General features: G+C 36.5%; 1 protein-coding gene across 2 annotated transcripts in view; it reads left to right on the forward strand.

Moving 5' to 3' along the window:
• The window catches only part of CNTN1 (contactin 1), a 359,923-nt gene extending 349,327 nt beyond the window's left edge, over positions 1-10,596 (forward strand). For both annotated transcript variants that reach the window (XM_078075892.1, XM_078075891.1), the window contains one exon: positions 8,308-10,596. In XM_078075892.1, coding sequence (XP_077932018.1) covers positions 8,308-8,384 — 77 coding nt within the window. In that variant the 3' untranslated portion in view covers positions 8,385-10,596. The remainder of the gene's footprint in view (positions 1-8,307) is intronic.
• Positions 10,597-13,333: the final 2,737 nt, after the last annotated feature.

The following is a 13,333-nucleotide window of genomic DNA, read 5'->3' on the forward strand; positions in this document are numbered from 1 at the left end:
AAGATCATTTCTAAAGAAGTAGGTAAGCTAATTTAAAAGATCCTCATAGTTATAGTCTCATCTTGCCCCCAAATCATATCAAAATTAAGTTATTTGCACATATCTTTGTTGATCAATAGGCAGTTAGAAGTTACTCTTATATTTCCCAGCAGAGAATTGGTCATCACTGTATTGGAAATGTGTGTTTCTTTCTCAAGAGGAAATTCATCCTGGCAATCTAGTGTTCTGACCTGGGAAGGGCCAGAGTCAACAGTAAGGAAAGAACACAACTGGCAGGATAAGCTGCCAGCAAACCATGTCCCCCTGCCAAAAAAAAAAAAAAAATCTTATTTTGCTTGGCGTATGGGTTTAAAATTGCCAAACAAGTAGGAGCAGTAAGATTAGTGGGTTGCATGAGTTTGAAAAAACCCATCAAAGCCACTATCACTTACATGATCAAACTTTTAATGTGTCTTTATAAACTAATATCAACTTTGATTATTATAAATGAGCGGAAATATGTCAAATATGTTTGCAAATTTTATGGCTCAATGCTTGATATTCTTAAATATATTATGGTTTGCTTAGAATCATAGACTCATGACCATAGTAGGAAACTTAGGACTTATAATATTGAACCCTATCATTTTCCAGAAGGAAAATCCACATCCTTGACAAGTAAAATAGCCAAAGATCACACCATCCTCAGAGCCACATCTTGAGTCCAAATGTTATTTTGCCTAAAGCTATACAACTAACTATTGACAGAATTGGAAGTAGGCCTTAGGCTGTCTTTCTCCTTCTCCACATAGCTTAGTATTTTCCAATCCAAAGGGACATAAAGAAATAAAATTATCAAAAGCAAAATAAGTAAGCCGATATACATGGACACCATATAAAATAGATATCTAAAGAAAAGAAAATGAGGAAAAATATGTGGAAAAAGTCTGCTTCGTTTTATTTTCTGATTTCTCTTTTGTTCTTTTTTTTTCCAGAAACTCTTAAAACCAACTGGGTTAAATATCCATTACTTCATTTTGTCAAAGGCAGGTGTTAATGCTTATAATAATTGATTTAAGATTGAAACATGTCTCGACATTTTCCTCCAGAGACTGGAGCAAACCCAACTAACTACCTTTCTAAAAAGCCACCTCCTCTAATTTTAATAAGCACTAGACAATTTATAAAAATAATTGTGGTATATGGCCTAAAGGAAATTTTAACATTAACCTCACTGAATTGTAGGCATTATATTGCAAATTTTATGCCAGTTTTCAGGCAAGTAAAACTGTCCTGCTTTATAAGTTTTTCAGTTTTATACCTCAGCTCTACTCTAGATTCTCATTATTGATAGTGTTTAGACAAGGTGAAGAACAGGGTGGGAATCTGGGGGTGGTGGGGTAAGGGAATCATAAAAGAGGAAGAAGAAAAGATAGGGTGGAATTTCCAGAAATATATCAACCAAAACCAAAATTTTCATGAAATCCCAATGTTCAAGACAAATTTTAAAATAATTTGCTTTTGCCTCAATGGCTTCACATTACTCAGGTGTTCAGTCCTGCAAGAAAATTGGATTGCTTAAATTTTGTTTTAATTATCTTTGTAAGAAAATTCATCCAGACTTTAAGTTACATTTCCTTATCTCAAAGTCAGAAACAGCTCTTCCTCCTTTAACCTTTGTTTTCACCCATTTCTGCCACATGATTTAAAAAATAAACATCATTTTCCAACATAATACAATAATCCAGTGGAGAAACAGATACAATTAAATAATTTACTAAAGGGTATATAGCTAGTAAAAGATAGATGGAGAATTCCCAATTGCTTAGGCTAACCAAAAACAAAACTCTTCACCACTACTTAACCAGACTAAATCCTTATGGTTGTTTGAATTTGTAAAATGACAAACTCCTTCTTGGTCTTCCTGTACAAATAAATTAAGGTCAGAAATGGTGATCTTACATAGACCCAGCCATAGTGATTTATTAAATTTCTTAGCTCATTCTTCATGTAATTATCACTGCTGCTGAAATTCCAGATCTTAGAGTAAATATAACCATACATATTTATGTACTCCACCCCACCCCACCCAACCCCCCCAAAAAAGTAGCTTCCAGGCTTACAGCATCTAATGCTACACCTATCCTGAGTGGCTTTCAATGATTACTCATAAGAATGGCTCCATTACCATGACTAGTTTACAGAACTAAATGGTCCTTAAGTCTTCAGTAGCTAAATAGATCACTTGCTTTTCTTATCTTGATTGGTCTCAAACAATTAGAAAAATGTGTAAAAGTTGAGGAAGGCAAGTTAGAGAGGTGAGCAATTACCTGAAATATACTTTTCCAATTACCACAAAACACATTTTACAAAGTTATGGACAGAATGTTATTCTTGTGACATGTTTCTTGACAAAAAGTTTACATAGTCAACAAATTTAGGAGATAAGGATTATTCTCTTTTGCTTTTGGTGACTCAGTGTGCATTTGCACTTTTTAGTTGAAATGTATTCTCAGTTTTTCTCAGAACTCTTGCTTTACTTCTTGATCCCCATAGCTCTTTCACTGGGGAAAGTACAAATCCTCCTGAGATCAGAATGAACATTGACTTTTTTCTGAAGTCCCCTTGCCTCCCTGGCCACAGTGCTTGGTTAAGGGATGAGAACCAGTTCCAAGCTAGTTCTATCACAGAAATCCACTAATTCAGCCATAGTCATTGGTCTGGGGAGGGTGTGTGACCCATACTCCGCAAATCAGAATCTTTCCTTAAGAGTTTTCTCACTAGAGTTTGGGTAAAAAGATGTCATCTTTTTTTGCTCTTGAGAATATATGGCTGTGAGCTTGGAGCTCTTGTCTATCTTGAGGGGAATTCTGTCTGAGAACTTGAGACAATATGCAAAGGAAGAAGAGATGAAAGTCAGAAACATGGAAGACACAGGGGTTCACGTCGCTGGTTGTAGTTGTTCCAAAGCAGTATGACATTGGCTTTTTAGTTGGGTTCCTGTTACTTGAAACCAAAGATCCCAACTACAGTGCCACAGAGGAGATGACACTTGAGCTAGACCACTGCAGTGAAGTTCAATATGCCCAGTCTTGATAGGTGGAAGGACATTCTAGGAATATTTGTGCTTAAAAGGAAATGTGTATGATTGGAGAATAGTAAGTAGACATGTGTCTCAAATGTAAGTTATATGCAGGGGACACCTGCTTTTTGAATTGTTTTGCTTTGCTTTCCACTCATCTATTTTCAAAAAATACAATGCAAGATGTCTATAGCAAGAAATAAACAGCATCAAATGGAGTATGAATTACTACAATTTATAGGAGTTTTCTGTTAGCCATGCATTTTCTGAAGTGTTTTACATAAGGCAGCTGCTTTCAAACTGTGATAAGCAGACCCCCACATGTTGTATGGAGTGACGGGCTTGGGGGAGTACCGGTACCAGCGTGAACATGGAGGAGGTAAAGGCTGGTAGTCTCCTGCTCCAGACTGTACAAATAAATAAGGTCAGAAATGTTAATCTTAAATAGACCCAGCCACAGTGGTTTATTAAATTTCTTAGCTCATTCTTTATGTAATTATCACGGCTGCTGAAATTCCAGATCTTTGAATAACGCATCCCTTTCCTTCCTACTTCAGTAATGAACTTCCACATATGATTGCTTCTAAAGAAAGGTTATGCTGCTAAAAAATACATAAGAACCATTGATAGGCATCTTCTCAATTCTCACAATAAGGCCGTGAGACATATTATTATCCTCATTTTATAGTTGAAGGAACTAAGGCTTAAAAATATTAAATAACATGCTCAAGATTACCAAGCCAATAAAAGGCGGAGGTAGGATTTGGACTTTGCTTTCTTTTCTCAGCCCCAGAGGCCTGACTCTTATCTGCCACACACTACTATTCCCAGGACACCCATATGGCTCCTACCAGGACAGTGACCTGCTTACTGATCCTCATGTTTGCCTCTTCATTCTGTGAAAACCTAAACAGCCGAAGACCAAGCACAAACCAGACAAAAGTCTGATAGGTAGTCAGACTACCTGTAATTGACTGGATGCAGCAAGAAACAAGCCAGAGCAGTCGTGGAACACCACTCAAGTGGGAAAGAGAAGCTTTTTACGTAAGGTTTGAGTTCCTGCTGAAGAATTCGGAAGGGGTTCTAAGGGAGGTAGCAATCAGTTCTGGATCTGCCGTTTCTGAGGTTGAGATAGGAGAAGCAGGGATTAACTAGGGTTGGGGGCCATCATGAAGGGAGGGTGGTTGAGCGATTGAGTATTCCCAGTAATAGATGGGAAGTAAAGCAGTCCTGGGCATCATGGGTAACACAGCACTAGCCACTCAATGAAGGGGTCGTTATGGCATTTTATAGCTGTGGCTTGACCTTGGAAGTATCTCGAGGTTAAGCTTACAGTTAGCGTTATCTGTGTGTGTCACACTAACCTGAATAAAGACATGTGGCTTTGTTCTTTTTCCATCTGAGCTAATTTTTCACTCTCAGTCCCAGACAGACTTATACTCTTTCACTTCTCTAAACTTGCTGCTATCCCAGCAAGAGTTCTGTTGAACTCAACAAATTTCAACAGCAAACATCTACTGATATGCACCTAATACACTGAATTTATATTAAGCATGCCTCTAGGCAGTGGGGAATCAACCATCTTATCTTCCCTAAGCCAGAGCAAATGATAAGACTGAAAGACAAATTGGAGGATCTCTGGACAGAGCAGTAAAATAAATGCCTTTGTTTAGAAAAAGGATTTTATTTTTAAGTCATCTCTACACCTAATGTGGGGCTTGAACTCACAACCCTGAGATCAAGAGTCATGTGCTCTACTGACTGAGCCAGACAGGAACCCCAATAAATGCCTTTTTGATACGTGTTTTTTTTTTAAAGTATTTATTTATTTATTTATTTGAGAGAGAGAGAAGCAGACTCCCTGCTGAGCAGGAAGCCTGATGCGGGGCTCTATCCTAGGACCCAAAGATCATGACTTGAATTGAAGGCAGACGCTTAACTGACTGAGCCACCCAGGCGCTGATGCATCTTTTTAATATCATCTCTCTGATGGAGGGAAAAAATGATTTCCTGAGGAAAAGCATTAATGGGAATGGGTAATCCCCTTCCTTTCCCCAGGTCCCTAAAAGTTAGAGAGATTATGCGACAGAGAGAATCTAAAATGTAAAGAAATACCAAGGGTTCCACTACAAGTCAAGTGGTTTCCTTTGCTTTCTTCCTTAAAACCCCTTGTTCTACCCTTTTGCTATCCCTCCCATCTTCTGCTCCTAATCAGAAAAGGCTCAGGGCTTACAGCTGGAAGAATTATTGTAATATTATGAGTCAAGTACTCACTATATACTGCACTTGGTCTTAGTCAACACAGCTGAAAATACAATTTGGATATATTCCTCCTCAGAATCTAGAGGTATTAATAGTTGTGAACACAAAAAGTGACACCACAAGAAGAAACTTCTCTGTCTTATAGCATCATCAGCAGTAGCAATTCGGATTGGACCATGGTGTCCAAATTTAAGCATCAGAAAAGAGATTTGTATTTAAAACTGACTAGAATGGTTCTCTACTTATTGTGAAACTTGCAAAGATTGTTAAGTACTATTTAACTTTTAATTGGAATTTCCCTTCTCAATATATAACTCTCTCCAGCAGGAATCCTTCCTGAAAGAAATAATAAATCAGGGCAGTTTAGTTTAAAAAAATCAAGAAAATGCAATGAAAAAGATATAGTACTCTAAATTGGCATTACCTTTGTTCTGATCGGGAAAAATGCTTCACAAGATTAATGACTTGTTCATGTTTGACATACAGTAAATATATGAAAGCAAAATATATGTTTACTGCATACCATATAATTACTGACATTATACTTGATAGCAGTATTATGATACACATTTTGTTAGATATAAAACCAATATATATTGAAATGCTTCAAGAATATAGGGATCCCACATTTAAAATGACTTTAAATAGTAATTCAGTCAGGTCTCTAATTTGTGCTTGGAATGTGAAAGAGAATTGAAGATGAAGACCACAATTACATAAGCTTGAGCCATTAGAGAAATTAAATATAACACACATAAACATGAAGAGTTTATTTAAAATAAATCAAATATCCTGATGTTGAAGCCACAAATTATGAAATTGTGTTTGGTTTTCATACTAACACCAAAACTTCAAAATGGCATCCACAATTGACTAAAGCTTCTTTCTGCGGCCACCGTCTGTATGAGCCAACCCACATATTCAGGCAAGTACATGAACGTGTATCCGTCCCTGATGTAATTTGTGGTCAGAGGACAGAGCGATGCACAGACCCTGCAGTCATTCTCAGACAAAAGTCTTCAGGACAGACCATTTAACTTAGGTCAAACATTGAAAACTGATGTTTTTCTGTGTGATTGAGGTTTATTATTGGTCACCTTATCGGAATAAAATAACAGGTGGGCTGTGGCATATTTTAAAAATATCTATGTAGAAAAATAGGATGAAAAACACTATGTGAATGCAAAGACTCTCTTTGAAACAACTTAGGTGCTGTGCTTTCTCATATGTCATTAATTTTCCTTCTGTGCCTTTATAAGTGTGGAGTGGAGTGTCCTTATGCATTTCTAGAACTGGTCCTTTTCCAAAGCTGTCTACACAAAGTGGCAAAAAGAGAGTATGGCCTTTGGAGCCTGGCAGATCTGCGATGGAATCCTGGCTCTGCGCTCTACTGGCCATTGGCTTTGAGCAAGTCATTTTTACCTGGATCTGAGTTACCTAATCTATAAAATCAGGATAGTAAGACCTACCATCATAGGTTGTTGTGTTGGTGTCATAATATATATAAAAGGCCAGCCGAGGGGTGCCTGAGTGGCTCAGTCGTTAAGCGTCTGCCTTCGGCTCAGGTCATGGTTCCAGGTCCTGGGATCGAACCCCGTATCGGGCTCCCTGCTCAGCGGGAAGTCTGCTTCTCCCTCTCTCCCACTCCCCCTGCTTGTGTTCCCTCTCTCGCTGTGTCTCTCTCTGTCAAATAAATAAATAAAATCTTTAAAAAAAAAAAAAAAAGGCCAGCCGAGTGTCTGTCTCATGACTATATGACAGTAAGTAGTAGCTTCCATAGTCGCTGTTAGTGGTATCATTGCTATTCATGATGTGATTAGGCAGCAGCAGCATTAATGCTCTCCCAGCAGCTACTTGACTTTTCTACCCTCACTGTGCTGCTTATTTCTTTATCTGGTTCTGATAATACTTCTCTTATGTTTTCCATGCGGCACTCAACACTGCACTAGGGCACTCGTGAGATACTGCTGTGCGGGTAGATAGGATCATGTTCCACCCGGTGGGGAACGTGAATGTGGTTTTAATGACTAGAGATTCCAGACAAATGCCCTGACTCTTCCTAATATAAGAGGAGTATTCCAAAGGGCTGTTGGGAGCCACTGTTAACACGGTAGATAATAAGGTTTTAAGGTTTCAAATTAACTTCTACAACTTGACACAAATCTATTATATTTACGAGCTGTTGGTTGTATTTTTTAGCTCAGCATTCATTCCAACAGTGTGTTCATTAAAGGTAGCCTAATAGATGTGGGGAGTGGAAAGGAAGAGTGTGCCTTCTTGATCCCATTTTTTAGCCTTTTCTCAAGAATTCCAGTGTGGGCAGGACCTGCACCCATAAACTTGACCAGAGGAGGAGCCCTTCTAGATATAATTAATAGCCCAAGATGTAATATAAGTCCATAGTACATTACATCGTATTTATTTTTAATTCATAACATAATATTTCAGGGCATTTTTTCCTTAGATAAAAATTTGAATAGATTATTTACTATTATCAACAACATATTCCTCAAATCATTAGGTGCTTAGGTGTAAGCACCTAAATGTCTTAAAACCATTGGGATATTAAATTATGTAAAATCTATCCAGTGTACCCGTGATATTTTTATACCAGGTAACATTATTACATCTTTTTATCTTATTTTTTAACAGCTTACATATGTGCTTTTTTTCCATTTGTTTGTTTGCTTATTTACATATGTTTCTTGACTTAACACCTTCTGGTAGGAAAACATAAACATTTGTGATTTTATCATAAATGATTTATAGAAACGTGTTATAGAAACAGCCACTTGCTCTCACACACGAAATTCTTGATCAAATGTTTTTGTTTTCTTTAAATCACTGAAGTACAGAGAATTATTTTTTTAAAGGAACCTTTTGTTTTTTAGGCCTGCATACTCTGGCCTTCCCCAAAACAGGGTAAATGAGAAATAGTGCCATTCTCAATGAAATAATATGCACATTTTTGGTTTACTCTGCAGGTGTGTCCACCCTATCACCAAGTCTTCTCGGCTTACTGCTGCCTGCCGTTGGCATCATTGTCTACTTGGCAGTCTGAATGTGATGTGACAGTTGCTGTTCCCAGCCCAGCTCAGAGGACACCTTCATCCCTATGATGACTACAATTCCTTCCAATTCCTGTGGCTCCGCCCGAAGCCAAATAAATTACACTTTAACAAACTATCCAACTGATTTACAACACACGTTATGACTGAGGCATTCAGGAACACTTTCATCCAAAAGAATAAACTTTTACATGGATATAAAATAATTTTTAACTCGTTCCAATATGCCTTATAAACCACTTAACCTGATTCTGTGACAGTTGCATGATTTAATCCAATGGGACAAGTTACAGTGTTCAATTCAATACTATAGGCTGTAGAGTGAAAGTAAAAAATCACCATACACAGGTGCTTTAAACTTAATAACAAGTTGTGAAATATAATAGAGGTTGAAATGTTGATCGTATGTGGTAAATGTAAGAGTAATACAGTCTCTTGTACTATTCTCTGTTTCGGGTCCTGCATATTTTTGAATGGCCCCTATCATTCATGACATTTTGAGTTGTCTTGACAAACGATAGAGTATAACTGAAACATTCTGACATAAATTCCATGACCAAATCATTTTACGGAATGAGTTAAAAGATTCTGAATATTGAAGACCAATTCTAGAACCTGTTATCAGTATTTTTATTTTGGAAGAAAATAAATTCTAAATATTTGGCTTTCAGAATCAGTAATACTTTTAAGTTAGTTGTTTAGTAGTAAAGTTAACATACCATATGAAGATTTTTCTTTACTTTTATATTATATTCTGAAGTTATTTTATGCTTTTCTTGTCATCAATTTCAAACCTCAAAAATCACAGCTCTTATCTAGAGTATCATCCTATTGCTGTATTTATTCATATGTGGGATGATGAATTTTGAAAAGTAGCGTGCTTCCATTTTTTAATTGAGATGTGACAGTCTTTACACAGCTAGGAATAAATGACAGTTAAGTGAATATCAGTGTGATCTAATAATATTCTAGTATCTTTGTTTTTGTGCTTCATTTCTAAGTAAAACTTTCATTATTGAAGGTATCAAGAAATCACCTGTTGGTTGGAAAAACTACAGTATACCTTATTTTTTTTAATTTAGTTTTAAGCTCATTTCCCACTTCAATGCAATACTGAAAACTGGCTAAAAATACCAAATCAATATATTGCTAATGGTACTTTGAAAGTATGCATACTGGAAGGCCAGGGGAGACAAGTAATGTGTCTGTCCAGTGGTGTCTCCCAAGCGTTGGTGCTTTAGGTTTTCATAAGTTGTAAAAAGGAAGATGCACATTTCTTCATTCTCCATGGTGTGCAAGGAAATGTGTTTGAGTGTGGATGTGAAAGAAATGGAGTAATAAAGGATTAGCTGGCTCACGAAATAGTGCAATGTCTGATGATTCAGGAGGTATAATCCTATTTTATTAGCACAACCTTGCTAGCTAATTAGAGATAGAGTTTATCTTTTTAGAAAGGATACCTTATAGGTTCATAAAAAAAAATATTTACAGGAAGCAAAATAGATCTATTACACTTTACCCCCCTTTCTTTAATTTGTATAATTTTTGTACTATATATCTATGTGTAAATGTTTAGAGCTTTCATTATGAAAATATCAATAAATATTTCATTAGTTTACATTCAACTCTTTGTTATAAAATGAAACTTTTTAAAAATAAGTGAAATGGGTGATTTCCCAGTGGAAGTATGTCAACAGTCTTAAAATCATGACCAGATTTCATAAAATACTTAATTATTTGAAAAGGAAACAAAATCTCTTCATACTTTAGAGAAATGAATACTCTGTAAGCCTTCTGTACAAATGTTTGTGTTTTCATTGTTACACTTTGGGGTTTTCCTTTTGCAATGTGACCCATGTTGGGCATTTTTATATAATCGAGAACAACTAAATCTTTTGCCAAATGCATGCTCGCCTTTTATTTTCTAATGTAGTGCAATAAAGAGCAAAACTGGCTAGATTTTGCATGAAATGCTTTGGAAAGGTAAGAAGAAAACAGATTTTGGAGGTTGGTTGTTTAATTTTAAATTTGTGACAGAGATAAGGTAGATTAAAATCTCTCATACACTGATAACGCAAGCTTTTCATCTCCCATATAATTGTACAAATTTGACTGGGACCATCAGTTTTCAACTGTTGTCAAACTAACTAATGTATCATCAGCTTAAGATGCAAGATTCTTGATTAAACTTTATATAGATATAGACATATTTGTTGTTTCTTTGTATTTCAGGAAAGGTGATAGTAGTTTTATTTGATACTGATAAATATCGAATTGATTTTTTTAGTTATTTTTTATCATTTTTTCAATGGAGTAGTATAGGACTGTGCTTTGTCCTTTTTATGAATGAAAACAAATTATAAAGAAATAAATGTCTTACTGTTACCCAAGAAATAACAACTGTCCTTTCAATTACCTAAAGTTTAAAATTCATTTTTAGAAGGTTTTCTTTGTAAGTTCAATAACACAGAATAAATATTACTTCTTAAGCAACAGTTAATTGTTTGAAAGGTTCTACAAAAAATATACACACAGACATAAAGAGACACACACATGAGCTTGCGTGTGCGTGTATGTGCACACAAACCAGCGCTAGTTCATTGAAATAAGATTACCTGGTAGATAACTTCAATTTTGGAGATTTCAGTAAATATCACTCAATCTAATGCTAGACACTAAAGCAAGCTGCTAAATGCTCAAGAAAAGAAGGAGGAGAAGGAGAAGGAGAAAGAGAAGCAGCTAGTTCAACCCTGAATGAGCTGGTATTCTAATAGAAGAATTCACATAAAAGCATGACTCTACAGACAGGTCTGGTACAGGTAAAGCCTTCTCTGAATCCTGATTTGGACTAAGCCCAAACTTCTGAATCCCAGGGCTCCCTGTGTTCTGCCTTACGATCTTCTGTGTCCTGATTATTATTTCTCATTGGCATTCTGACCTCCCTTCCTGTTTCATGAAACTTGCTTCCACCCTGGATCCTGGTTTCCCTTTTGGACCATGACTCTGTTTCTTGACCCTAAGTATTAGATTACTTCCATTCTAATTTTTTCTTTTTTTTTTTTTTTTTTTGGTATTTGACCTTGGATTGACCCTAGCTCTAATTGCCCGGGCTTTGAGAGATCAAAGCTTCTTTCTGTGAGAGTGTTTTCCATATTAGTGGTTCTCAAACCTGGTTGCCCATCAGGATCACCTGGAGAATTTGAAAAAGTAAAGTAGAGTCTCTGGGTCCCAGTCCAGACTTACCAAATCAGAATTTGGAAAGTGAGGAACAGGAATCTGTATCTTTTTAGGTTGTTCAGGAGTATCTGGTGGGGAGCCAGATTTGAGAATCAAAGATTTTTATGATTACTACAAACTACATTTACTGATATTTTTAACTGAGTCAACAAGATCAACATGATGTATACATACTTTAAGGATCTCTTAAGGAAAAAAAAATACATTTTATTGGCTTGTCTAAAATGCTAATTTACTGATGACTGAATTTCTTATCTTTTAGTTACATATCTTAAGTATCAAAATGCTATACACTTTCAGTCTAATAAAACTATCCATATTTATTTATATCTAAAATTCAGGTAGCAGACTGAAATGTACTTTAGAAGATTTCTTCTCTAAAGGAATGTGGATTGTCTCTACTCTTTTTTTTTTCATGTCACTTGGTGACTTAATTAAATTTTAATACTTAATTTCCTGAGTCTATAATCTTCTGAAGGTTGTTAATAAAAAGATTGATGAAAGGTGTCTCCTCCCCAACTTGAACTTTTTTTTTTTCCCAGAATAGAAACACAGTGGTTTTGGATGAGTTGACTTTAAAATTAGTTGATGGGAGGCCAAGATTAGGTTTCTACATTTTTATAATATCTTAAAAACTGGTTTCACTTTTTAGTTACTAGTAATAAATTTGATACGTGGGGTAATATATAACAGTGCCTATGATGCTATTACTAATCTGGTTGTAGAATTGAGTCAAGCCCATCCTAAGGCAAAATTGTGAGGTGAAGACACTTGGTCTGCGCTTATCCTATCTCCGCAGTCAGGCCCCTTTGCTTTGGTAGAAGCTGCCTTGAAAGTAGCACTGAATACCTCATTAGCTTAGTTATAATAGTTTCCTCGGGCTGTCATAACAAATGACCACAATTCAGTGGCTTCAGACAACAGAAATCTATTCTCTCACAGTTCTGAAAGCTGGAAGTCTGAAATCAAGGTGCCAGTACGGTTGGCTCTGAGGGAGAATCTGTTCCATGCCTCTCTCCTAGTTTCTCACGGTTGCAGGCAGTCCTTGGCATTCCTTGGCTTAGAGCTGCATCTCACCATCTCTGCTTCCATTGTCAACTGGTGTCCTCCTTGTGTGTCTTTGTGTCCAGATTTCTTTCTTCTTATAAGGACACCAGCCATTGGATTAGGGCCCCACCCTAATCCAGTGTGGCCTCCTCTGAACTCGATGACATCTGCAAAGTCCCTATTTCCACATACAATCACAGCCACAGATTCCAGGTGGATGTAAATCTTAGGAGCATGTCATTCAACCCTGTATTCTTCTCTTTCCCACTTTTTAAAACCTGTATATGCTCTACTAACACCAATGAGGATATGATTGAAACGCTTCTGTAAGCATGCTTTTAGAAAACATTTATGTTGATAACATACAACAAAGTAAGTTAATCTCAAGTGCATTGTGTTAAGTGAAAAGAAGCCAGATTCAAAAGGCTGTATGATTCAATCTATATGACATTCTGGGCAAAGTGAAACTCTAGAGACAGAGAACAGGTCAGTAGCTGCCAGGCATCAAGAGTAAGGAGAGAGTCTGACGACACAGGAACAGCATGAGGGAACTCCTAGTGGAAGGGACCCAAATCTATGCATTTGTCAAAACTCATAAAACTCTACAGAATAAGTTTTACTGAATGGACATTTTTTAAAACATTAAGGGCGCCTGGAT

Source organism: Halichoerus grypus, chromosome 6, assembly GCF_964656455.1.
Source record: "Halichoerus grypus chromosome 6, mHalGry1.hap1.1, whole genome shotgun sequence".
Lineage (NCBI taxonomy): Eukaryota > Metazoa > Chordata > Mammalia > Carnivora > Phocidae > Halichoerus > Halichoerus grypus.